At 36.0% G+C, this 25,353-nt stretch overlaps 7 protein-coding genes across 7 annotated transcripts; 4 read left to right on the top strand and 3 right to left on the bottom strand.

Moving 5' to 3' along the window:
* Nucleotides 1-100: 100 nt before the first annotated feature.
* On the top strand, nt 101-2,795 carry IKKepsilon (I-kappaB kinase epsilon). Its single transcript, XM_068294520.1, has 6 exons — nt 101-264; nt 335-1,361; nt 1,417-1,696; nt 1,760-1,835; nt 1,894-2,018; nt 2,082-2,795. Exons 1-6 carry the CDS (start codon nt 181-183, stop codon nt 2,650-2,652), a joined length of 2,163 nt encoding a protein of 720 aa, XP_068150621.1. The 5' UTR covers nt 101-180; the 3' UTR covers nt 2,653-2,795.
* Nucleotides 2,796-3,558: 763 nt separating this feature from the next.
* CarT (Carcinine transporter) lies at nt 3,559-6,436 on the top strand. The gene is made up of 7 exons (XM_068294822.1): nt 3,559-3,748; nt 3,805-4,029; nt 4,183-4,368; nt 4,530-4,788; nt 4,927-5,518; nt 5,586-5,984; nt 6,041-6,436. The coding sequence occupies exons 1-7, from the start codon at nt 3,653-3,655 to the stop codon at nt 6,315-6,317; spliced, it is 2,034 nt and encodes a 677-aa protein (XP_068150923.1). The 5' UTR covers nt 3,559-3,652; the 3' UTR covers nt 6,318-6,436.
* A 330-nt stretch (nt 6,437-6,766) lies between these two features.
* Nucleotides 6,767-9,218, top strand: Vps52 (vacuolar protein sorting 52). The gene is made up of 7 exons (XM_068294366.1): nt 6,767-7,007; nt 7,067-7,668; nt 7,726-7,941; nt 8,000-8,155; nt 8,213-8,331; nt 8,402-8,522; nt 8,579-9,218. Exons 1-7 carry the CDS (start codon nt 6,854-6,856, stop codon nt 9,206-9,208), a joined length of 1,998 nt encoding a protein of 665 aa, XP_068150467.1. The 5' UTR covers nt 6,767-6,853; the 3' UTR covers nt 9,209-9,218.
* Nucleotides 9,199-10,623, bottom strand: cl (thioredoxin domain-containing protein 17 clot). Its single transcript, XM_068294367.1, has 3 exons — nt 10,273-10,623; nt 10,097-10,178; nt 9,199-9,464 (listed from the first exon to the last, which is right to left on the bottom strand). Exons 1-3 carry the CDS (start codon nt 10,418-10,420, stop codon nt 9,311-9,313), a joined length of 384 nt encoding a protein of 127 aa, XP_068150468.1. The 5' UTR covers nt 10,421-10,623; the 3' UTR covers nt 9,199-9,310.
* Nucleotides 10,624-10,749: 126 nt separating this feature from the next.
* On the top strand, nt 10,750-11,850 carry LOC137580777 (mitochondrial import inner membrane translocase subunit Tim21). Its single transcript, XM_068294896.1, has 3 exons — nt 10,750-10,936; nt 11,037-11,455; nt 11,517-11,850. The coding sequence occupies exons 1-3, from the start codon at nt 10,801-10,803 to the stop codon at nt 11,706-11,708; spliced, it is 747 nt and encodes a 248-aa protein (XP_068150997.1). The 5' UTR covers nt 10,750-10,800; the 3' UTR covers nt 11,709-11,850.
* A 328-nt stretch (nt 11,851-12,178) lies between these two features.
* Nucleotides 12,179-13,252, bottom strand: LOC137581315 (transmembrane protein 231). The gene is given in 2 exon segments (XM_068295524.1): nt 12,179-12,763; nt 12,765-13,252. Coding segments are annotated over 2 exon segments (1,002 nt in total). The 5' UTR covers nt 13,182-13,252.
* Nucleotides 13,253-13,844: 592 nt separating this feature from the next.
* Nucleotides 13,845-21,267, bottom strand: LOC137581508 (protein toll-like). Its single transcript, XM_068295783.1, has 3 exons — nt 21,125-21,267; nt 14,359-16,049; nt 13,845-14,233 (listed from the first exon to the last, which is right to left on the bottom strand). Exons 1-3 carry the CDS (start codon nt 21,265-21,267, stop codon nt 13,845-13,847), a joined length of 2,223 nt encoding a protein of 740 aa, XP_068151884.1.
* Nucleotides 21,268-25,353: the final 4,086 nt, after the last annotated feature.

The raw sequence follows: 25,353 nt of genomic DNA, 5'->3' as shown, positions 1-25,353 counted from the left end.
GGCACTAAGATAAAACCACATGTTATCGATTCTAACGAAACTGCGATTTATTGCGAACGGTCACGGTCGATAGCAAATCGGGAACAATCGATAACAAATTGCAAATTTATGCTTGTTGCACTTGTTGTGACGAAATGAATCAACAAATTTCAAATAAAGTAAATAAAAATTAAAAAGACCATGTCATTCCTACGTGGATCAGTCAACTATGTGTGGTGCACCACCAGTGTGCTGGGCAAAGGAGCCACAGGCTCTGTCTTTCAGGTAAGCTGCGCGTCATCCAAAATGTCTTTACATTTCTCTAATACGTGATTCCCCTTTCCTTCTTCCCCAGGGTGTTAACAAGATAACTGGTGAGTCGGTAGCAGTTAAAACCTTTAATCCTTATAGCCACATGCGGCCAGCCGATGTACAAATGCGTGAATTTGAAGCCTTAAAGAAGGTTAATCATGAGAATATTGTCAAGTTGCTGGCCATTGAGGAGGATCAAGAGGGTCGTGGTAAGGTGATTGTCATGGAACTCTGTACCGGTGGAAGTCTTTTTAATATTCTTGATGATCCTGAGAACTCCTATGGCTTGCCCCAAAATGAATTCCTATTGGTTCTCGAGCATCTTTGTGCTGGCATGAAACATTTGCGTGACAACAAATTGGTTCATCGTGATCTTAAGCCAGGAAACATTATGAAATTTATATCGGAAGATGGTCAAACCGTTTATAAATTAACCGATTTTGGTGCTGCACGTGAACTGGAGGATAATCAGCCATTTGCCTCATTGTATGGCACTGAAGAGTACCTACATCCTGATCTCTATGAGCGTGCCGTTCTACGAAAGTCTATACAACGCTCATTTACAGCCAATGTAGATCTTTGGTCCATTGGTGTCACACTCTATCATGTGGCCACAGGTAATTTACCATTCCGTCCCTTTGGGGGCCGTAAGAATCGTGAGACCATGCATCAAATTACGACAAAGAAGGCTTCCGGTGTTATATCGGGCACTCAGCTATCGGAAAATGGTCCCATAGAATGGTCAACATCATTGCCACCCCATGCTCACCTCTCGCAGGGTCTTAAGACTCTGGTTACGCCCTTGCTGGCTGGCCTGCTCGAGGAGAATCGCGATAAGACTTGGTCTTTTGATAGATTCTTTCAAGAGGTTACACTTATACTGCGAAAGCGGGTCATTCATGTGTTCTATATGAATCGAACGAGTTCTGTTGAAGTATTCCTGGAGCCAGATGAACAAATTGACAATTTCAGGGAACGCATTTTTGTTCAAACTGAAGTGCCACTGGAAAAACAAATTTTGTTGTTTAATAATGAGCATTTGGAGAAAAAGGTTACACCCCGAACAATTGGTAAGAAATAATACAATTGAAATGATGCAAGAAATTTAACAGCAAATCTTTTCAGTCAAAGCATTTCCGACCACCACAACAGAGCAACCCATATTCCTCTATAGCAATGATGATAATAATGTTCAATTGCCAAATCAATTGGATTTACCCAAATTTCCAGTATTTCCACCAAACGTTTCCGTTGAAAATGATGCCAGTTTGGCCAAGCAGGCCTGCAGTGTCGGTCATGAGTGCAAGAGACGTGTGGATATATTCACAACCATGGATATACTCATTAAAAAGGGTGTAGAGCAATTTATTGAAATGCTTATAACCACCATTGGCTTGCTGCTAAAGTAAGAATACATGTTTACTATAAATTTCCACAAAGATTAACCTTCTATACCTCTTTGTTGTAGGAAAACTGAAAGTTTTGACAATCTCTTGTCCACAGTTATTGATTATGCCGATGTTGTGCAGAGCACGACCCGTGTGGTAATATTACTAACAAGCCACATTTTATATGGTAAAATTAAATAATTATTTCCTTCAGACCAAAGGTGATCAGGAATTAAAGTCCCTCTTAAATGTATTAAATGCAGTCAAAAGTGATTTTGATGGAGCAGCAGATGTTATTACACAAATGCACAAACATTTTGTTACAGACGATGAACTAAAGTAAGTGAATTTATCCTAATTTTAACAATTCAATTAAAAATAACCTTTTTGCTTTCATTGCAGTGATCAATGGTCATCATCGATGCATGGCAAGAAATGTCCCTGCCGCACTCGTGCCAGTGCACAGGCCAAATATCTTGTGGAACGTTTACGTGATTCGTGGCAGCATCTGTTACGTGATAGGGCAACACGCACTTTAACCTACAACGATGAGCAGTTTCATGCTCTTGAAAAAATCAAAGGTGATCATAATGGCAAACGCATCAAGGCCCTGCTAATGGATAATGTAAATCCGGCTGTAGCCCAAATTGCTGAATGTCTGGCCGATTGGTATAAATTGGCACAAACAGTTTATCTAAAGACACAAATTTTGGAAAAAGATGTACGAGATTGTGAACGCAAATTGAATAGCATACGGGATGAGCTCTATCATGTCAAATCGGATCTAAAATTGGATGTCGACACAAAGACCATAAATAATAATAATCAATTGGCCAAAATTGAGGAGCGCAATAGATTGCGAATAATGCAACAGCAACAACAAGAAGTAATGGCTGTTATGAGAAAAAATAGTGAAGTGATTTCATTGCTAAGGCAATTGGGCATTGGAAATGGAGTCGTAGACAACTCATAGCAACAGCACACACAGACATTTTCCTAGACTTAACTAAACATTCAACTATTTTGCATACTATTATATACATGTATTTGTGTTTATATTTTACTTTTTGAAGTTATTGAAGTTAAGTTAAAAAATATACATATTAAATTTTATAATTTGGTCTTTGAAAAAAAAAAAAACAACTTTGGTGCTTGGTTTAACTGGAATAAAAATTAATACATATATGAAAGAAGATGAAAATGAATCTCTGAATCTAAATACAGAGATTAAGAAACATATTTTTAAGGTTGAGAAATTCTTTTTTTTTTCAAATCGCAGAAATTTGCACACATTCAGTTTATAAATGTTTATGATAAATTTACTTTTTGAAATATTAATGCAGATTGAAAAAAGTATTATTAAATAATAAATCATGAATTTTTCGTTTATTTTTTATATTCCAAGGGTTAACTAAAGACTTACTAACTAGAGCTTCATGAAATTAAGATTTATTCTAATTAAAAATTGGTATTTAAAACATTAATCAGACATTTTTAAAAATAACCAAGGCATTGGCATAGATTATAGATTAACAAAGTTAAGTGTTTTAAAACATTTTCTAAAATATTTTTCTCTGGTCAATTTATTTATCTAGATTCTGATTCGGAAAATCTAAGCCTTTGTCATAAAATCAGATCATTATCTCTGTAAGATCTAAAGTAACTATTTCTTAATTCCTTAGACTGCATCTATGTATATATTAAAGGAATAACATTTTCTTGTTTTTATGTTTTTAAGTTTCTTAAATTAAAGATGGAATTTATTCATTATATTCAAGAACGGATCCATTAAGTGGCGCCCTCTATTTTAATTTTATTGAAGATATTCCAACCCTTTTTTTTGCAAAATGTCAGTTGACGTTTTCTTTGTGGGGCTTCTTCTAGTTGAAATACATTTTTGCATTGCATACAAGAATAGACGTAAATAAAAACAACATTTCTTAGTTAAATTCGTGCCGAAGGAAATCTATTCCATGACTGAAACTGTGGACAGTAGTGATAATGATGAATATGATGAGTTATCGGATCTACGACAACGCCAAAAACCCGAACCTCAAGTCTCTGTGGATGTAAATTGAATTGCCAATTGTATAAGCCTTCTTTTGATTATGTTTATACGCATTAGGAGGCCTTCGATTTGGATGATTTGCTACCCACAATTGGTGAATTTGGCAAATATCAAAAACTTTTGGTTTTTGGCATCTGTTTGCCTGCTTGCATACCCTGCGGATTTTGTGCCTTTAATCAATTATTCATGGCCGACACGCCAGATGATTATTGGTGTCGTGTGCCTGAATTGCTTGACTTTGACGTGGAGCAACGTAAATATTTGTCCATACCCAAGGAACAGGTGAGTAATAAAGCAGCCATATGAATGCATTAGGTCTTTTTGGGGGGGTTGTCGCAATCAAGCAAATTCATTGATTATGCGTTCAAGGAGGGGCTGGGAAACAAAATCGAAATGTCGATATACAATGCATTTTTATCTCTTTGCATTTTGCAGGAAAATGATGACTTTGTTTATAGCAAATGCTTTACCTATGGCGTCAATTGGACACAATTGCTTGATCCCGATGATGTGGATCACTACCTGACAACACTGGAACCCAATACAAGCTGGCCATTGATTAAATGCAATCAAGGCTGGGAATATAATACCAGCACTGTTTGGTCATCCATTGTGATCGATGTGGGGGGCATGGAAATACCAAATCAAGTTCCCCTTCATAGAAACATCTAATAATTTGCTTGCTATAAAATAAACCATTCCCTATCATCAAAGAAGAAGTTCCTAAGTTAGATCATAACAATCATCTACATAAAGAGATATAATGTTAAACAAATTTTCAGTTTGATTTAGTTTGCGATCAGGATATATATCCTACAATTGGTCTGGCGGCACTTAACACTGGTGGTCCAGTGGGAGTTTATCTGTTTGGCCTACTCAATGACCGTGCCGGTAGACGACTATCCTATTTCACCTGTTTAGCCACATTATTGGCTGGCAGCTTGATGACATCATTAAGTAGAGATTTCTGGACATGGGCCGGTAGTCGAGTGATTGTGGGACTTACTATACCAGCTGTGTATCAAATACCATTTATTATTTGTAAGTGAGAGCAGAGACGTTACTGCTGCATACATTAGGGGGGTTGATCTTGGATATTTGAAAGCATTGCAGATTGAGTAATGAATTTTTGAACTTGTTTTGTCTTTGAATGAGTATCCTTTTTATTTTTTATTCTAGCTCTGGAACTGGTGGGTGAGAATTATCGATCGTTTGTAACAGTGATGACCTGCACTTTCTATACCTCGGGCATTATGCTGCTATCGGTGGTCACTTATCTCGAACGAGATTGGGTACGCCTTTCCTATTACACATCTCTGCCATTCTATGCGTATTTCCTGTACATGTTCTTTATGCCCGAGTCACCGCGTTGGCTATTGATGCGTGGTCGCTTGGAGGAAGCATTAAAAATTCTTGAGAATATGGCTCGTGTCAATGGCCGACAATTTCCAGAGGTGGTCCACAGTAAACTGGAGGCACAGATCATTCGAGATAAGTTGAAGAAGAACAAGAAAAAGGTGGCTAATGTCGGTCTAATGGATCTCTGTCGTACGCCCAATATGCGTCTGAAGACAATTTTGATTACATTGAGTTGGTTTGCCAATGAGACTGTCTATCTGGGTCTAAGTTATTATGGCCCATCATTGGGTACCAATCAATATGTAAGCTTCTTCTTGTCCGCTGTGGTGGAATTGCCAAGTTATCTTTGTTGTTGGTACTTTATGGACACTTGGGGCAGACGTTGGCCTCTAAGTTTATCCATGATATTGGGGTAAGTAAGAAGCGAGTTTAATAAAATATTAGGATTTACATTTCAACTATTTCTCATAAATTTTAAGGGGCGTAGCTTGTGTTATAACCGTGATGCTACCCGATGATGCCGTCGATGAGACTCTGGTACTCTACCTGATATCTAAGGCTCTGCTTTCTGCCTCATTTCTCATCATATATCCTTTTGCGGGAGAATTGTATCCCACACAAGTACGTGGCATTGGAATTGGTGCCTCCAGCTATATAGGCGGTTTGGGTCTAATTGTCATCCCATTTGTGACTTATCTGGGCAAGGAGAATCTAAAACTGCCCTTAGTCATAATGGGTTTCGTTTCCATGTTGGGTGGCATGACGGGTCTTCGTTTGCCGGAGACTTTGCATCATCGTTTGCCCCAGACCGTGGAGGAGGGCGAAGAGTTTGGCAAGGATTGGCAACTTAAAGATTGCTGCTCTTGCAGCAAAAAACCGTATGTTATTGATGGTTTGATAAAAGTGTAAAAAATTCTTTATCGTAATTCCACAGAGATGTACTGTCGCCACCCACATCGTATGAAAATCTAGATGTCTTGGCAGGATCTTCAAATAATGCCTCTGAAGTGGAGTTGGAATTACGCGATAATCGTCGCTTGAAGCAACAGACAAGCAGAACGGATGAGCGTACACCTTTAGACATGCCAGGGCCTAGTGTATCGGGTCGTCCAAGTCATCGTCCTTCCATGAAACGTCTCGTGCGTCAGATGAGCATAATGGACACACAGCGAATGCATGATGGCACAATGCAGCTAACGCATTGGATTTAAGTGCAGTTGGCACAAAATGGAATGTTTATTATTTCAACTTTAAAGAAAATTTATAATACGCTAAAGAAAAAACTTGTTTAAACTTATACTTATTTACCATAAAAAATTGAGTGAACCGTAAAAAACTTGGGTATACAATTGACAAAATATCAATTAGCTGTTGCCATGTTCTTTTACAAAAAGCAATAAGGGACTTCCCCTGATAAAGATGTTTAAAAGTCTGTGTAGTCCGTCTGAAGAGCTCCTGATTGGCATCTGCACTGGGCCTTGGGATCTCTTTGTTTTCAATTTTCTTGTTAACAATTGCATCTACATATAATGCCGATGACAAGACAAGCAAATGACGAGTTATTTCCAAAACAATAATTCAGTTTAATTGGCATTCGATTGAGGTGGGATTTCTTTTGAAATGGCTTTCCATAGGGATGGCACTGCAGACCCAACTTTGTTATCGATAACTGGAAACAGCTGTTGCCAAACAAATGACATCAAAGAAAAATTAAGAAACTTTAAATTGTTAAAATTCAATTTAAAGAATGTCCACTCCAAGAGAATTGTCGTCGCCCCCGATGACGGAGCAATTGGACAATGAAGAAGTGCGAGAGATATTGAAAAACACCACCGACTTACGCCAATATTCTCGACAGATCGAAAAGGAATTTAAGGAAGTGGAAAATAAATCCATTGAGGGTAAGTATCTTCACATTGAAACGTCTACAGTTTTTGTCATATGGCCATATCCCTTTCAGACTACATAGCTGAGTCGCAGAACATTGCCAATCTGCATAATCAGATTAATGATTGCGATGATGTGTTGGAGCGAATGGAAAATATGCTAATGAGCTTTCAGAGTGTCTTAAACAATATAAGCACTGAGATCACACAATTGCAACGCAAATCGGTGTCCATGTCGCTGCAGTTGACCAACCGTCAGTCTGTTAAGGCTCAGCTATCGCAATTCATTGAGGATATGGCCGTATCCGAGGAGATGATTAATATAATTATGGAGACACCGGTAACAGAACGTGATTTTAGTAATCAACTTAATGTTCTTAATCACAAGCTGTCGCTGGTAAAAGAACTAAGCTTTAAAGAGTCAAAATCCACGAATGATGTTAGCGATGTCCTACACAAATTGCGCCTTAAAGCCATGGCCAAAATTCGCAGCTATTTGCTGGAACAAATCTACAAGTTTCGCAAGCCCATGACTAACTATCAGATACCGCAGAATGCCATGCTGAAGCATAAGTTTTTCTTTGAATTCATCTTGTCGAATGAACGTCAAGTGGCTCAGGAGATATGCAGTGAATATATCGATACTATGAGCAAAATCTACTATAGTTATTTTAAGGTAAATGTCCTATTTTTATCTCTAAAAGATTCACCAATAATCTTTATTTTCCTATAGAGTTACTCCACCCGCTTGGCGAGTCTCAAATTTGAAGAATCTTGCACCAAAGACGATCTCATGGGCATTGAAGACAATGCATCAAAGGGTTTATTTGCGAAGACGACAAGTTTAAAGCACAAAAGCACAATTTTTACCATAGGCAAAAGGGGCGATATACTTAATCAACAATTGGAGGCGCCCATTATAGTGCCCCATGCACAGCTTAAGAATCGTGTAAGATTTTCTTCGAACGAAGGGAAATGTGATCTTTAAGTTACTTTTGTTTCCATAGTACACGGTTGAAGCTCTGTTTCGTTCCGAACAATATGCTCTGGTCGACAATGCGTGTCGTGAATATTTATTTGTAACCGAATTCTTTATGGTACGTGGAACTCAGGCTCAGGATTTATTTAATCAAATTATGGGTAAAACATTGACTCTAATGATTGTAAGTAAACAACAAAGTTTCTTGGAATAGTCATTAGATAGTGTGTTGATTTTATAGAAAAATCTGGAGACATCAATTCACGATTGTTATGATACAATAGCCATGTTCCTGTGCATACATTTGATATTTCGCTATCAGCTTATGTGCCACAAGCGTTGTGTGCCAGCTTTGGATAAGTAAATTTAACATATTCCAATATAAATATTAGCCATTTAATAATCTAAATAAATAATTTATTTTTCTAAGGTATTGGGACTCCTTGCAGTCTGTGATTTGGCCACGTTTTGAGCATGTTTTCCGTTTGAATATACAAAGTATACACGATTGTGACCCAACCAAGTTTAACAAGGAAATGGGACCACATTATGTAAGCATGGAATGCCAGGAATATTTAAAATAATAATATCTCGTTTATGTTTTAAGATAACTCGGCGTTATGCGGAATTCAGTGCCGCAATTGTTGGTATCTCAGAACATTTTCCCAACGAATTGGTCAGTCGTCTGCTCTTGGAATTGCAAAATGAAGTAGAATGCTTTATTTTACGCATGGCGGCCATTTTCCCCACACGCAAGGATCAATTAATCTATTTGATTAACAATTATGATCTCGTTTTGGGTGTCCTTATGGAGCATACACGTGATAATTCCAAAGAGGCAGAAGCATTCCGTGAACAGGTCAATGCACGCAGCGCTGATTATGTAGAGGAGATATTGGCTCCACATTTTGGAGGCATCATACAATTCGTTAAGGAATGTGAACATTTTCTTGAGAAGGAACAGATGGATGAGTTGCGTAAACAGGAACGTCGTAGCTTAGCCTTGGTGGCCAGTTTCTCGGCGAATTGGAAAAAATCACTGGAGGAACTAAATCGTGAGGTTCTCTTATCATTCCCATCGCTGTTGACTGGTTCACAGCTGCTGCAATTAGCTTTAGCCAGCTTAGTGCAATACTATCATCGCTTCCACAAACTCTTGACACCAAATGCACGCGCCCAATTGACAAATATCCATGTGGTCATGGTGGAAATTAAAAAATATAAAAGTAATTATTGAAACATGTTCACACGACGCATTTTTAATCGATAAAATAAAATTTCAAAAAAAAATATTATACTCCTAACATTTGGATGGTCTGGGAGAGAGGGCGGGTACCCACTAATCTTCATCCTCAAACATCATTTCCACAAGATCCTTGTTCGAGCAGCGTTCGCCATCCAAACGTTGAGGTGATTTCCAGCGCAAAAGAGTCGGCAAGAAAATCAAATGTGTGTTGGGATCCTTACGGAATGGACAATTCAAATCCTTCCAGCTAAAAATGAGAACAAAATTTATGGTTTACAAGTTTAGATAAAGACCAAACGTTTGGGAATCAAGTGCCGCCAACTCATCATAAAAGCGTTTTATACTCTAATCAGCTGGAATTGCCTCTGCAATTGCTTTTATCATGAATGTTCTGGATCCCCCAATGAATTAGCACTTGAAAATTGATTTCGTCATAAAACATTATACATATATGTATATAAATGTGTACCTAAACTTTTAGATTAATCTCACATATTAGTTCACCTAAAACTAATAGGAGCATTAACAAAAAGTATCCGAAAAATGGATAAGCTGTCGATGTTTTAATAGTAAGAACATGCCAAAAAAGTAGAGCATCTTATCTACATACATACATATTATGCATTAATTTTGTTTTTTATCAAATGAAATTATTTGGCTAAAAAGATAACCCACTTGCTGTTGTCTGAATTATCACTTTACAATGAAATAATTTCCATGTCACGGTCCCCTGCATTGATCAATCTATGTATTTATATAGCACTAGACCTTTCGAAACGAGTTTTATACACATGCGAAATGTAAGAGTAAAATATGTGACTCAGATTCTACACGAAGGGTTTCTTTAAATCTTTACCAAACACTTGATTGTCAACTTACTAGGCGCGTTCGCCAACATCCACATGCACAAAGTGGGAGTTTTGTGGGGCCTTTTGGAGGGCATCATGTATCACCGGCTCGGCTGTAATTGCAATGAAAAGCGGTTTTTCATTTGTGGTTAAGTAATTGTAATTGAAAACCGGCACCCATGGCCAATTGGGTAGGTGTTAACTAACCTTTAACACAATAAGGACACCAGCTTAAGCCGTTCTCGTCCTTGCCACCGCTAAATAGGACATGAACCGAACCGTTTCCATTGCCCTCCAGTTCCTCCATTTTCTTGGAGAACTCTTCGTATCCCTTGACATTGTGTGTGACCACCATAATTTTAGATTTTTTTAATGTGTTGACAAAATCCGCGTAGCCGCGTCTTAAGAAGATACCAGTTAACTTTGGGACCGACGTGATTGTGCACTTTTAAGTAACTGCCTTTTAATTCTTGTCGTGACGTATATTTATGGTTTTTTTTTTTTATTTTGTTTCTGCTTTAGCTTTGAGTTAGTGCTGCAAAACCATCGATGGACCGTCTATCGATATATTTTTCATGCTAAGGTTTGAGTAAAAGTTCTAAGGTTCAGTCGAGTGTTATCGATAAGTGCTTACGCATCGTTAATCGTTAGTCGAAATAAGTAAAATTCACCTCGAACAGCTGTTTGTTGTCATTGTATTTTTACTGCATTTTTGTTTTTGACTTTCAAATCAAAATGTCGCATTTATTGCGAAGATTTGTACTCCAACGGCATAGACTATGGCCCCTGCAATCCACAGTGACCGCTAATGGTCTGAATATTTTGGCTGCCAAGTTCTCGAGTAACTCGCTTATTTGTCAAAAACTCAAAGGTTTGTTTTAACGTAGACTTTCGGTTATTGGCTTATCACACATACATAATTTAGGCCGTATTACGTATCAGATTTGAATGGCTTCTATATTATTTTTTAGATGCCGGTGGCGAAGGGGCCTTGCAGCCTTCAAGTGGTGGCGCAGGAGATGTTTCCACTGATGTTCGGCCAATTGGCGAAAAGATCAAAGAGAACACAAAGACAGCCAGCTATACGGCAATTATATTGGCCGGTCTCGGAGTGACGGGGATAATGTTCTATGCCATATTTCGCGAGTTATTCTCTGGCGAAAGTCCGTGCAATGTATATGCCAAAGCCCTGAAACGTGTTGTCGATGACCCGCGGGTGCAAGACGCTATTGGAGCACCCATCACTGGCTTTGGGGAAACCTCACGTCGGGGACGTCGTCAACATGTGGCCAACACAACATATGAACGAAATGGTGTTCCCCATATGCGTATGCAGTTCTATGTGCAAGGTTTGCGCAATAAGGCAACAGTTCAGTTGGAAACAAGAAGAGTTAGTATATATAACAATATCTTCTACCACCAACTCATATGTTTTTCCCCATAATTTGTAGAATTCTTCGGGCAAGAGAGAGTACCGCTATCTGTTTGTGCAATTGGATCATTATCCTCGTACCACTATCGTATTGGAAGATAATCGCGCCTTAGACACAGTACCGGATTCAGGATCATTATCATCATCATCTAACTCTACTGCATCTCCCTTTGGCAGCTTGGCCCTGATGTCAAACAGTAACCAGAAGTAGAATAAGTCTTTTTTCATCCAATCGCCTCAAATTGTTTGTATATGCTTTTGCTTTTTTCTTATTTATTTTGACTGATAATGGAAGTCTTAAGCCCACTAAACAAAAAAGAATTATTAAATTTTGAAGCCATAACGTAAGACAATTGATTTTTCTTAAAGTTAGTTGAGTTTTTTTCTGCCAACTAATTATTGTTAATAGATTTTGTAGATTTAAATCCAAACAAAGTCATGAGTTGGTTTTAACAAAATTGTAAAAGAAGTGAAAATCTTAAAAACAGCCGAGAAAACTTATAAGTTGATATTGAAGAGAGTTATGCAAAATAAGGCTCAAAAGTTGTAAATATGTAATGTTCAATGAAATAAATATCTCTACATTTCAGTTGAATGCAGTGAAATCTATTTAAAACACATACTTAGAAGTCCATTTAATGTATCAGTTTATTTTATATTATTTGTAATTTGATTACTCATTCATTCGCCAATCGAAAAGTTATCCATTTCCAGAATGGCGCCCGATTCGTGTCAGTAGAGTTTCTTCCATGGTATTATCTCCCAGGAGCGTATAATATGACGTCCGAAGAGAAAATCTTTCAGCTTATTCATTATATAGAACGATATACCAAAGAATGATGCAAAATATAACCAAAATTGTCCAAGGCGTTCCCAAATGCTTAGATGATAACGTGCCGCCACTTGAAGTATGTCCAATTCCAGTTCTATAACCAGACCTGGTTCAAATTGTGGTGAGGTATTACGTTTATAGGCTTCCTGAATGGCCAATTGAAAATAGGCTGGGTTGGCTTTTACCTGAGCCAGCAGAGATTCCATTTTGTATTGGGAAATGTCCGAAGTATTTGAGGTTCCAAATTGTACAGAACGAAAATGTGTTTTAATATTTCGTCCTGGAAAGGGGCAAGTAAATTCCACATATTGTTTCAATTGCAGTTCTCCCTTAAGATGTATACGACCATTTCGTAGCTTAGGCATTGGTTCCTGATGGGCCAACACAGCGGGCGGAGAGAGATCACACTTGTGCCGTAACTGCGCCTCAAAAAAAGAGAAGTAATTGGAAATCCACTAGCGGTGATTCCAGATCCTGTAGTTCTAATTGGAAATGTGCCCGATCTGTAATCGTGTCGTGATCAACATCATCTGTCCAGTATTTGCTAATAGCACAGCTATTCGAGAAAGAAGCCATCTGGGCGTTAAAATCACTGAAGCTGCTGCAGGCCACCACTGTGGATGACTCTGTGCTGGCCACGAATATGTATTGGTAATCAAATTTCACATTGGGCTGTTCATACAACACACGGGATTCGGAGATGCCGGAGTAAGGGCTTAGCAGCGAGACCAACAGAACCGGCAACATCACAGATAAGGCTATGAAAATCAGCACCAACAGCGAGGCCATGGAGCACAAGGAGTTCTTATACACAATGGCCGTGTTAGTGGTGTGGAGTGGTATAAATCTCATTTTGAAAGATTTCGTTATATTTTCCAAAAGTCTTCTTTTTTGTTGGTTTTTAATTCTGACTTATGGTTGCCTTGGTGATGAGAATTCAAAACAGTTGAAAAACGTTTGTTTTTCGACACTTTGGCGCCCCCTAGCCTAATTATGGCTAAACAGTGTGACCATGCGCAATTTAGAAACTTAAAAAAGATGAAAAATTTCTCTTCAAGTGAAGCTCAAAAAACAATAACAAACAAAATGGATTAAATTGAAAATATATTAAAACAATTCAAATTAATTGAAATTTGAATCCATTCAGACAAATGGTTAAAGTCGGCTTAAATGGTAGCAAAGTTTTTCTTTACACAAATAAAAAGGTGTGAAAATAAAAGTTAGAAAAATTATTGAACAAGTGATATCATTGATCTTGCATAAACCTTTAAAACAAAAAAGTTATTAAAATCTTAAAAGCTGTGGTTCTAAATGCTATAAACAAATATAAAATGAAAAATACTATTAATTTCGAGAAGCGAAAAATCTTAATAAAAAATGGATATAATTAAATTTGGTTGAACAGACGTACATTGATACATCAAATAACTGAATAATATTGAACATATGGCTAAATCTCCAAGGGATGATCCTGAACATAGTCTGGTTAGTGCAATTCTTTCCTATTTACAGTATTTAGGTTTCAATATTGATCATCTCCATTTCCTCGCACTCATCTAACATCTTGTGGGGCAAGGCATAGATGAGCTTATTCCAGAAGTTTACATCATTTTGCATCAGATAGGTATTAAGTTTCAAATAGCTTTGTAGTTCGCCGTCGAGTTGATCAAAGTTCTCCACACCCGGATAGATGATGACAATTAGCCGTTTATACTGATCCTTGGAGGTGGCATGAAGGGCCAGACGAAATTCCAGGCGACCCCAAACGGACTTTAGGAAATTTTTGGTCATTAAGATGACAATGCACTTGGAGTTCTCCACAGAGTGGCAAATGCAGTCAGGAATCGGTTCACCAGCCAGCCAATCTCTTTCGTAGAAGCAGAGACGAAGTCGATTGCGACCATGTTCCAATCTTTCCACATACTCCCCTACGAAATGCGAATCCTTGTGACAATAAGCCAAAAAGCAATCGGTTCACCAGCCAGCCAATCTCTTTCGTAGAAGCAGAGACGAAGTCGATTGCGACCATGTTCCAATCTTTCCACATACTCCCCTACGAAATGCGAATCCTTGTGACAATAAGCCAAAAAGCAGTCGTATTTGGTCTCGGTACCCTTCTCCAGACGAGTGGTCAGTTTCAAGAACAATCGCTTCTCATATAGCCACATTACAATGGACTTCCAAAAGCATTGCAGGAAACTCAACAGACAGCTCAATATTATAAACGATGTAAAATAGATTACATACCGGGGAATTTTTTCAGGGCATAGATCCTTCTCCTCTAGGGAAACAAATAATCGAGAATCGTGACATTCTGTTTTACATAGGTCCTTGATATTCTCTGCCAGATTCTTGGCAAATCGAAAGAAATCGATTTCTTTGCAAAGACAAGTCCAATTATTGCCCGATATAAAGATGGTCAAACTGGACATATTCGATTTTTGTGTCAGAAACTCTCTTAGACTATTGTTCAGTGTACTCAGAGAGTTGTTCCTTATATCGAGGAGTTGAATGTTTGTAGGAAGATTCTCTATCCTTTTTATACTATTGTACCTCAAGTGAAGTTCCTTCAGTTGATCAAAGCTTTTGATTTTGGTGGACCCATCCAAGGACTGTAGATTATTATGTTCAAACAGAAGAGTGGCGTTCTCCACGATGGGTAGTTTCGAGGGTATCTTCATCAATTCCAGATTGCTGCAGTTGATAATGAATTTGTGATTCTCATCATCTTTACAACAGATGCACTGATGTGGGCAATATTCTTGTCCACTGCATCGCCTCAAGGCGGCTTGGTATTCTGGGAGGAAATCTTTTTTCATATAGGCAAGAAATTTGACATATTTACAACTGCATTGCCAAGGGTTTTCTGATAACTGGACCTTGGTTATGTTTGATAACAACTGTGTCACATCGTCGTCAAGACCTGTGAAATTATTTTGCCGAATGTCCAGGACTCTCAGATTAGATGGGATTTGATCCAGGTGAAGATGAGAGAGATTGTTGTTTTTCAAGTGCATTTCTTTTAGAGTGGAATTCCGCATCGATGTGGTTGAAAGAGTTTCTATTAGGTTGTTATCAAGTAAAAGTGATGAATCTCCAAGTATATTATTCGGCAAAACGGGAAATATTTTTAAGGCTTTACTTGTGCAGTTGATTATGAATTGATCTTCATCTGCTCCACTAACGCAGCAGATACAATTACTCGGACAAGGTCCTTTCAGATGGTAAAAGTGTATAGGAACGTCAATTTTAATGAAGTGATTGGCATCTGTAGCTAGTGGCCACTGGATTCGAGCTGTTCCCAGATAGTCAAGGTAACTTAATAGATTTGTGTTGTTGCAATTACATTTCCAAAACATTCCATCATGAGCCAGAGTAAATTCATTTTGACGTTCCATTAGATACTTGGCTACATTTGAATCCAAAGATGATATGTTATTATTTCGTATATCCAGCCATTTTAAATTTTTGGGCAATTGATTTATCTGTATGTTAGTCAGTTTGTTATTGGCCAGATTAAGTCTCTTTAGGTTATCATAGCCCTCTAACGAAGTGTTTGGTAATTGTGTTAGACCGTTGCTACCAAATAACAGATGTGTTGACAGTGTCTTAATTGTAATAGGTAATTTGGGAATTTTTAAAAGTCCTCTGGAACTGCAGTTTATTGCCAACTGTTCAAGTAATTTGTCGTAAGTACAAGCACACTCGCTGGGACAACGTCTGCCATTTATACCTCGATTAAAATAACAGTTAATAAAATCATTGTTAAAACAAATAAAAGCTGTTATATTTGTTTCTTGTATCCGTTGTAAATAATGGTAATCGATATTAAAGTCAATAGTGACAGTTTTTAGATTTTTATAACTTTCAATATACTTGACGTCAACTTTGTTAAGGTAGGTTTTTAAGGTTAGTGCTTCCAAAGTATTTTGAAGTGTAGTAGACCTGGAAAAAATTTAATTAAATAATATACTTAAATGCATAACAAATGAAGTAAGTTGTCTTAACGACTTTGGTATACCATGCACCAAGTGGAACAGATATTTTTAACTGCCAATACCAATTGTACACACATACATATATGTACATATGTATGTATGTATGGTGTTCATCGAGCGACGAACATGTCTAAACGAGACTCGTCTGTTGATGCTAATTAAGAATATACACATACATACATAAATATGGGGTCAGAAAAGCTTCCTTCTGCCTCTTATATACATTTTGACGAACTTAATGAACCAGTTGATCCTGTCGGTGCATGGTATAAAAACACATTCGAAAGTATTTTGAAACAAATTCAAACCGACCTTAAAAAATCATTGTTGTCCAAAGTGCACCCTTTAAATTCTAATTCCTTTATTTTTGTTAAATTTTCAAAAATCTCAGAGCTTAGATTTTGAAATATTAAGTTATTAAAACGAATTTTCTTCAACTGGGTATTACGTTGAAAAATATCGTTGTGAAGAACGAGTCTGTCTTTACAAGAAATTGTTATTTCTTGTAAATTGCTCATTCTCTCTGATAAATAATCGTTAAAAACTTTTGAAATGTTAACTTGTTGATTTTTATATTGAGTGTCGCACTTAATTGTTGTTCGTTCTGGCCCGTTGAAAGCAATAATATTATCCTCCAATATCACATGTCCATTTTGATATAAATATCCCTTCACAACTTTATATATACCAAGAGCTTTCAAATATTGAGTAATTTGATATGGTGTATATTGTTCAACAGTTTCCATAGAGTGTTTTATATCGAGGTGGCTGCCGTATAGCTTATTTGGCGATTTTCGAAGTTTTCTAAGCTGTGTTAGGCTTACTCGGTTGGTAGTCCAAGTTATTGTAATTAACATTATGTTGGGGACAAATTTTATTTCCATTTTATATTTATCTGTGATCACAATGTTTTCAATTTTCTTGCACATTTTGTCGTTCTCACTAACATTGCCTTCTTTACATTTATTGGCACAATAATCATCACAGTAATCGTCTCGGATTGAAAATAGGAATTCTACATCACATAAACCAATCGCCAAATATAGCAAAAATATATTAAATGTTTTTAGCAACATTTCAATGTTCACTCACGACCAGATGAAAGTTCGAAACTCAACTGACTCGGTCCAAAACTGAACAGAACAAACGACGACTTGCTTACAGAACCTCCAAGAACTCCAAGAGCACATCTATACTACAGGGATTTGATAACGAACTTTGATTTTAATGTGGAATTTCCATTATAAGTATTGATATGTATATTGGGCATTTAGTTATATGTTTGTATTGAATGATATAATTTTATCAAAATTCTTTCAAAAAATTTTTAATCGACGTGCGATGCAATTACCATTTTTTTATTTCGCAATAATAAGCCGAAAGACAGAAGTATAATGTTTTAAAATCTTGTATGAAGCTTATCTTATTGTTAGTTTTATTATATATACTCATTTATTTATGAGAAATATTTAAATTTAGTTCCATACCAAATGCTTCCGCTTTAAAAAAAAGATGCTCTCAATCGCTTTATTAGAGCTACACCCCAACTTCATCGAGACACATCCGTTCCGGGCAATAAGCCGATACAGAAAAAGTATTGATTACACATAATTATAGGATCTCTATATAATGCCTTGCCCGAACAAAAATATAAGAAAAGCAAAAGGAAAAAGTAAACTCGCCAAAGAGCTGCAGAACAAAAAACAAAACAGAAAAGGAAAAGGGCAAACCACTTGACCAACATTTGCTTACAATTAAGACCAACAACTGGTTTCCAGAGCCACAGCCAAAGTCAGAGACAGACTCGTCCATAGCCTTGCAGCACTTTCGTGTGCACCACATAAAAATCGGAAGTTAAGTTGCAGTTTGAAATTTAATGGGCTTATTTTAAAGAGTGTTGAAAGCGCAGCACTAAAAACAAAAAACAAAAATGGAAAGTCACCGCCAAAAAGAATTTCAAAATGTGGATTAATATCAACCCATTTATTTTTGATTATTTGCAAAAGCTTTTTATATCAGCTGAATGTTTTTTATGTAGCTACATGTCCAAAACTATTTCAAACTTTATTCTTAGGGGATTAATAATTAAAATTACATCCATTATTTTTAGAATTTAATAAAAATAATTTTGAGTAAATTGAAAAAAATATAAATCCAAGAATCTGAAGAAATCTATTTTTAAACAATTCAAAAATTTTTTAAAAATAAAAAAATATTAAGCACGTTTTTTTCTTTATTTACAACCTTTGTCGATAAATTATATAATACATTCGAATGGATTTAATTGGTTTAAAAATGGAGTCCAATTTATTAGTTTGTTTTAATAATCTTAATGCATGCGATGAAAATTTCCAAATATTTAAAATCCAAAGATTCAAATTTTGTAATCTTGATGTTATATCAAATAGAATCAAAACTATAAAAATGAAATGAATCAATTTCAAGTTAAGTGTCCCACTGTACACGAAGACGAGAGGCGAGACTACGATCAAAGAGAGAACGTGAGCGTGTGAGAAAAGACGAACAAGACGGTCGTGTGTCAGGTTTTGCGTCATAGTCGGATGTAAGGTCAAAGTCGAATACAATAGACGGGTGCTTAAAGTCGGACACTAAAAGTCCAGCGCGAAAAGTCGAAGCGTCATAGACGGACGCCAAAGTCGAGCCGAGCCAAACGTCGATTGTCGTTTAGCATAGTGTAATCTCTATTGAGTCGTATTTTCATGTAAACCCCCTAGACTATCATTACATACATATATCGTAAATAAAACCCCACATATATATACCGGAACAACCAGTTCCGGAACAACCAGTTCATCCATTACAACAGCTCAAATATTTTCTGCAATTTTTTCTTTTAATCTATTTTTTTACTAGTCAATGCTTATGCCTTTCACTACATAAGGCAAAGGCAATTCTATGGCTTTTGAGTATAATGACTTACCATTACTGCAGAAGGCTTATTAATTAGGAATTAATTTTTTTTCGCATTTGTTATTTAAGCCAAATACTTTTTGATTGATTAGTTAAGAAGACAAAACATTTGATTTTTCAAAAGATTTTCAGTCAGTCTAAGTTTTACAATTTTATTTTCTCTCTGGCATAGTGATGATTCTTACATTCATTCTTTTCTATTGGTAACGAATTTTTTGAAATTTCTCGCCAAAAATTGTTTAATAATTATTTAATGTTGGAGATTGAATGACTTATTTAGTTGAATGGAACACTTATTTGCCTGGCTTAGATACTTTTATAAGTTCTTTTGTTATTCACTTGTCATGAAATGTTTTCAAAGTTTTTTTGAGCGTTATATTTATTTTGGCAATTCAGTTGAGACAGCGTGACATGTCAGTTTTGTTTAGTTTTTGCATTGTATACAGGTCTGTTGGATTATATGTACATATGTTTTTGTGATTTGTTCTTTTGACTTTTTGTTGTGACACATACAAAAAAAATGTTCAAAATATGTGGTAAAAATGATGGACATGTATGTCAGGCATAAGAAAAAGCAGTTAAGAAAATGATGAATAAATAAATGAAGCAAGCTTTTTGACAGTTACACTCTCTCTCTCTCTCTCTCTGACAAGTTTGACAGTTAGACAGTGTTTCGATGTTTTGACTACAATTAGTTTGACTGATTCCACGTGCCAACTTCAGCTGGCCAATGGATGCCACTAAACACACTTAAAGCTTAAGCTTAGGGAAAAACCCCCACAAAAAAAAATCAATAATTTATACTTCCTGTTTTTCTGCTTTTCTCTGTTTTTTTTTTTTTGCATTCGCTTTTATCTGTCCCCTGCATTGCCACGCCATTTAAAAAAAAAACAGAAAGAAGGAAACTTTGGGGCTGTATACACCCAAGATGGCGAGCAGACATTTGAAATTCAGAGCACGAGGCCTTCGAGTGAATGCCAGCACTGTGCCCATATATCCTTTTTCAGCGAAATTTTAGCTTTCACTCGTTTCGCCTACGTGACCGTGTTTGTCGACGAATTGTGCGGCAACAGGAGCAGCAGAAGGAGCAGGAGCCATAGCTGTTGAAGTGGCAAATTTGCACAGCATGGCAAAGCGGACACAATGTGGAAGGATGCTTGGGGGGTGGCCAAACGGGGGAGCCAGTGTGAGTTGGCGGCGAGAAAGTAGCAGTTTATTAGGCTCACCAAATTAACATGGGACTACTAATGACTTTTGAGGTAAAACTAAAGGGAAGCGCACAAATTCAGGTAGATGTTAGATGAGATAAAATTTTGAAAAGTATTCGTTTCCAAAGGCAAGAGAGAAAAAGAAAAATGGGTCTGAAATCCTAAGCCCAAGCCCAAGAAAGTATGCTATGATTTATTTCTCCTGTCATTCCTGTGAAAGTTGTCAACGAACTTTTCATATTTCGAGTATTGAGTATTAATGAAATGTTCAATTCTCAATGAGAAGCACAATCATCATCGTTTTACTTGATTCTTTCATTTAAAAAAAAAAAAATTACAACGCCTGCGCGGATTTATTTCAACCCCGTTTTTATATTTGCTTGCTGGATGCTGGAAAAAAGGGGAAATTTTCTTTCTGTGTGTGTGTGTTTTTTTTGAGTGTCCGTTTTACGTATCACTTTTTTTTATATTTTTTTGCTTGTTTCCCTTAGGAAATCAAAAGGAAAGCGTATGCGATGCCGTTAAAGTTACTTAAATATTCAACATTCGTAGCTAGTTCAAGATATATTCATAGTTCATGTGTCTGGTAGGTATCTATCTATGTACATATATAGGAAATTCCCCTTACAACACTCAAGTGGAAATGTGTTACATCTACGTTCCCCTCTCCTCGACACCGCCACCCAAAAGACAGAAAACACACTCGGAATATTTCCAGGAGGATTGTGGGTGAAGAGAATGGGTAAAGTCACTCAAGGATTGCTGGAGACACTCGTCCTTCTCCGTATTCGGTATCCTCATGCTCTCACTATGTATGTATATATATATATTTGACAATCCAGCCGCAAGCATATGTTACCCGATAATTTGCCGAAAGTTTTAATGAAAGACATGGGAGTCATTTTTCCTTGTCTCTCTGTCTCTCTTTCTTGAACACTTCTCTCTCCCTTTCTCCCTCTCTTTTTGTGTTATGCGTAAGTTCGTGTTTGTATGTGTGAGTGAGTTAATATCTTTGTGTAAGTCTCTTCTTGGCTTTGTCGCCATTTTGTGTCTGTGTTGAAGCAAATTTGATGAGCTTGAGAAAAGTTATTGTCTTCTGGGGTTGGTTTGAGTCGGGTGTCGGACGTTTGGGGGTCCATATAATTTTCATTTTATAAATGACAATTGCAGAAATGAGTTAGCTGAGTGTCTGTAACTGTAACTGTAATCACGCCATATCTTTGTACATACATATATCTGTTGAAAGTTTACAATGCTTTCACAACTGTTGGCCATCATTCAGAATACGTTACTTTTTGTGGTTTATTGCAATTTATTGGCATAACATCGATTTAGTTAAGTGTTTTCTCATTTCGCTGATATAAATGTTACTGAATGATATAAAGAAACCAATTTGAATGAATTTGAGGGGTTTTATTTCAGAAAAATTTAATTTGTAAACAAGAAAAGCAAAAAGAATTAAGGTTAAATAACTCCTTAATTGAGAATTATGATATCTAGAATCTAGAGAAATTTTTTGGGTCAACGAAGGCAAATACAAATACCTAAATCTGTAGATCTGAGTTCCTCTAACTTGTCGCAGTTTTGCATATTGAATTTCTATGTGAAGGACGTAGAACTCCTTGAAATTATTAAAGTAATAAAAGTTACTTTTTAAGTGAAAATTATTTTATTGTTTGCTTTAGGCTTAATTATTTAATTAATAAAAGCAATACTAACAAAATTGACCAATTTTTAAAGATTGATTCTAATAACTTTAAACCTTAGATATAGTTCTTGTTACCAACTAGTTTTTATACCTCTCAATATAGAGAACATTTTTCGATTTATTTAATAACAAATTTTTGCAGTTTTCGTTTGCAATTATGGATAAAAAATGAGATACATTCATTTTATTTTATGCATTTAAGGGTTTAAATGTTTAAAACTAGGTAAAAAAAACCTCGGCAGGGCTTTACGTACATTTAAAAAGTTATACAACATAAATTCGAACCATTTACCAAGTTTTGGTAATAGTTTTTGATAAAACTAAAAATTGGTATTAAAAATTCTCTTGTATTCCTATTGTAATAGGTAATACCTATCATTTACAGCTCATTTTTGGCTTAGATTAGCTGATATACATATGTACATATGAATTTATTTATATAAATAATGGATCATTTAATTATAAAATTAAATATTGAAATTTTTCGAATTTAATGTAGAGTAAAAACTTTTGATTATTTTAATACTCTCATTTTTATTTAACTGCTACAAGTCATAAATATCTGCAAGTTGGGTAAGCAAAAAAATATGCATATAAATCGCCGGAAACAACCAATTCAGCATAACCCCCTCTCCCCACTCCCCACTCCCAACCACCATCAGCATATCCCCCTCCCCCACCATCCTTCCAAATCCGTGTGACAGAAACTGGGCGACACTATGTCATGCAAAAATAAACAAATGAAGTTTGTTTCGCAATTCCAGTTTCATTTTTTTCGCTTTTTTTTGGTTTTGTTTTTTGTGTGCTGATGGATTCAAGCGCCATGTTGTTGGTAATAAGCGCAAAACTTTGACAGTTTGTTATCCGCATTTGCTTCTGGGTATTTGGATTTCTTTTTTTTCGCAATCTCTCTCGCCCTTTCCCCCAGCGAGCACCTGTTAAAAAATTTTATTCTGTTTTTTATTCTTTTCTAGGAAAGTGACAGGCACCGACGAGGCACTTTTCAAACGGCAACTGCTCACCCGGGAGCCAATGTCCACCGGTGCCTGACGATGAATGGATGAATGCGGGATATGGAGGGATATAGAGTGGGGGGAATCGACCAGAACCAAAGAAATTAGAGCAGGAAGAGTATTTTAAACATGTGCATGTAATTTGCGGTTTTCCCCAAACAAAAAATAACCAAAAAATATTATACCTACTTTTGTGTGTGTGTGTGTGTGCGTAATACTTTTCTCACCTTTTCTCCAGTTAATTTTGACGGATGTTGCACTCGTGTTTTTTTCTTGCCTTTTGTATTTCTGTTTTTTCGATTGAAGTAATTACAGTTTAAATGTTTTTTTTTTTTTTGTTTGTTGTTTATTAAAGGATATGAAAAACGATATTTTGAGTATGGCATGTTTGCGGTTTCATTGGGAGTCATCGGAAAATGAAAATATTTTTTTTTGAAGGCGTTGCCGCCACAATTAGTGGCATTTATGTCAGAGATGATGGGAGTTTAAGGAAATTCTATAAGCACCCTACAATTAGAAATTCATAACTAAAATGGTTTTACACAACAATTGATAGGCACCTAAGGTGGGTATTATTTCATATTCCGATAATATTAATCATAATAAAATGTTATTTATAGTGGCCCTGAAAACGACCACCAATAAGTGCCCCAAATTTGTATATCGGAATATAACATACTAGAAAATGAACTGAGTTTTATATTTATTCTCTAAAGAATTCACCTCGAACCGGTTAAGCATATTTTCTAACAATTTAAAGTTCGCTAAAGTCAACAACTTTTTTATTATCTTTAAGAAAAGGGAGGAAAAGATCTTTATTCAATAATTCAAATATTTGCTTTTTAAAAGAATCTCTCTCTTTTATTTTGGAATTGTCTTTTGCTTTGAAATAGGGCTTCAAGTTGATAAATTGATGAAAGTGATTTAGACAGAGGTGTTGGTAAAGAATAAGTTAATAGAAGCACCTTTAACTTGGTCCTCGAAATTGATGAAATTTGAGAAATGAGTGATTAAAGAGTCCTTGCATATTGTTTTTGTCTTATACATATGTGCCAAGAGTTGCCGCTGACCATTTCCTTTATCTTTATAATATCTCATTGTTAGAGTACCAAATATAAATGTATGTACATACATGTATTTAAACTTGAAACAACAATCTAAAATTGGCTTCGTTAATAGAAGAACCTTTAATCTTATAATCTAAAGATCTCGTTGGCTTAACTTTGCTTTGAAGTGATTTGACAAAGAAATGGGTCATTGTAGTTCTAGAATCAACACAGGGCCTTTCATTTAAAGGTATAGAGTTGGATTTCTTATCATAAAGTAGAAGATGTTTCGTATGTTACATATGTCTAAACATTGGTTTTGGGTTTTTATAAGTAGAGACTATTTATTGAATAAAATGTGTTTCAAAGGGTCTTCTATACTACAGAGCTCAGCTTTTTTTCTAACTTAAAAAACCATTTCTATGGCAATACTTAGACAGTTTTTTAACTTGTGAAAGTAGCGACATCTGTTGAATTACAGCTTTTATTTAAAAATGTATAATAACTTTGCTAAGCATTGAAACTGATGCTAGTTGATCATGTGTTAACAGGCAGGTCTAAGGAGTTTCGCTCTCAACTAACAACTAGCTAATACTAAATTGGGTATAATGCTATGAAATGGGCCTACTTAAGTTGGAAGAACACAACAATTAAAGAATGTACTAAAATATACATATGTATATTAGGGAAATAATGAAATAATATGAAATTATTTTAAGAAAACTTAACTAATTCAATTGAATGCCAAAGAGTTTTTAGAAAAAGCGGCAATCGGCGATAAGAGTTTTATTGGATAACTACCTGAACTGGTAAAATTATTATTTTATGTAAATTTCGCCTTGAAATGATAAATCTTTTTATCTAAACAACAATCTTTAAACAAGAAAATGTTCTTAAAAATGGCATGTTAAAAGTAAATCCTTTTTAGACGACTAACTACATATATAATGACCATAAGTGCTTAGAGCAACAGTTTCATATGGACAATAGTGGGATACGTGTCTCCAAAACGATTGCAAGTGTGCGTCTGAGTGTGTGCGTCTGTGTGTGGCACTCTTAATCGCCTTGAAAACAACAACAGTTTTAGCAGCAGCAACAATAACAAATGGCAACTATATCC

This window comes from Drosophila tropicalis, unplaced genomic scaffold (assembly GCF_018151085.1).
Source record: "Drosophila tropicalis isolate 14030-0801.00 unplaced genomic scaffold, ASM1815108v1 contig_845, whole genome shotgun sequence".
NCBI lineage: Eukaryota > Metazoa > Arthropoda > Insecta > Diptera > Drosophilidae > Drosophila > Drosophila tropicalis.
The sequence above is the reverse complement of the archived record's forward strand: the minus strand, read 5'-3'. Positions and strand labels throughout refer to the sequence as shown.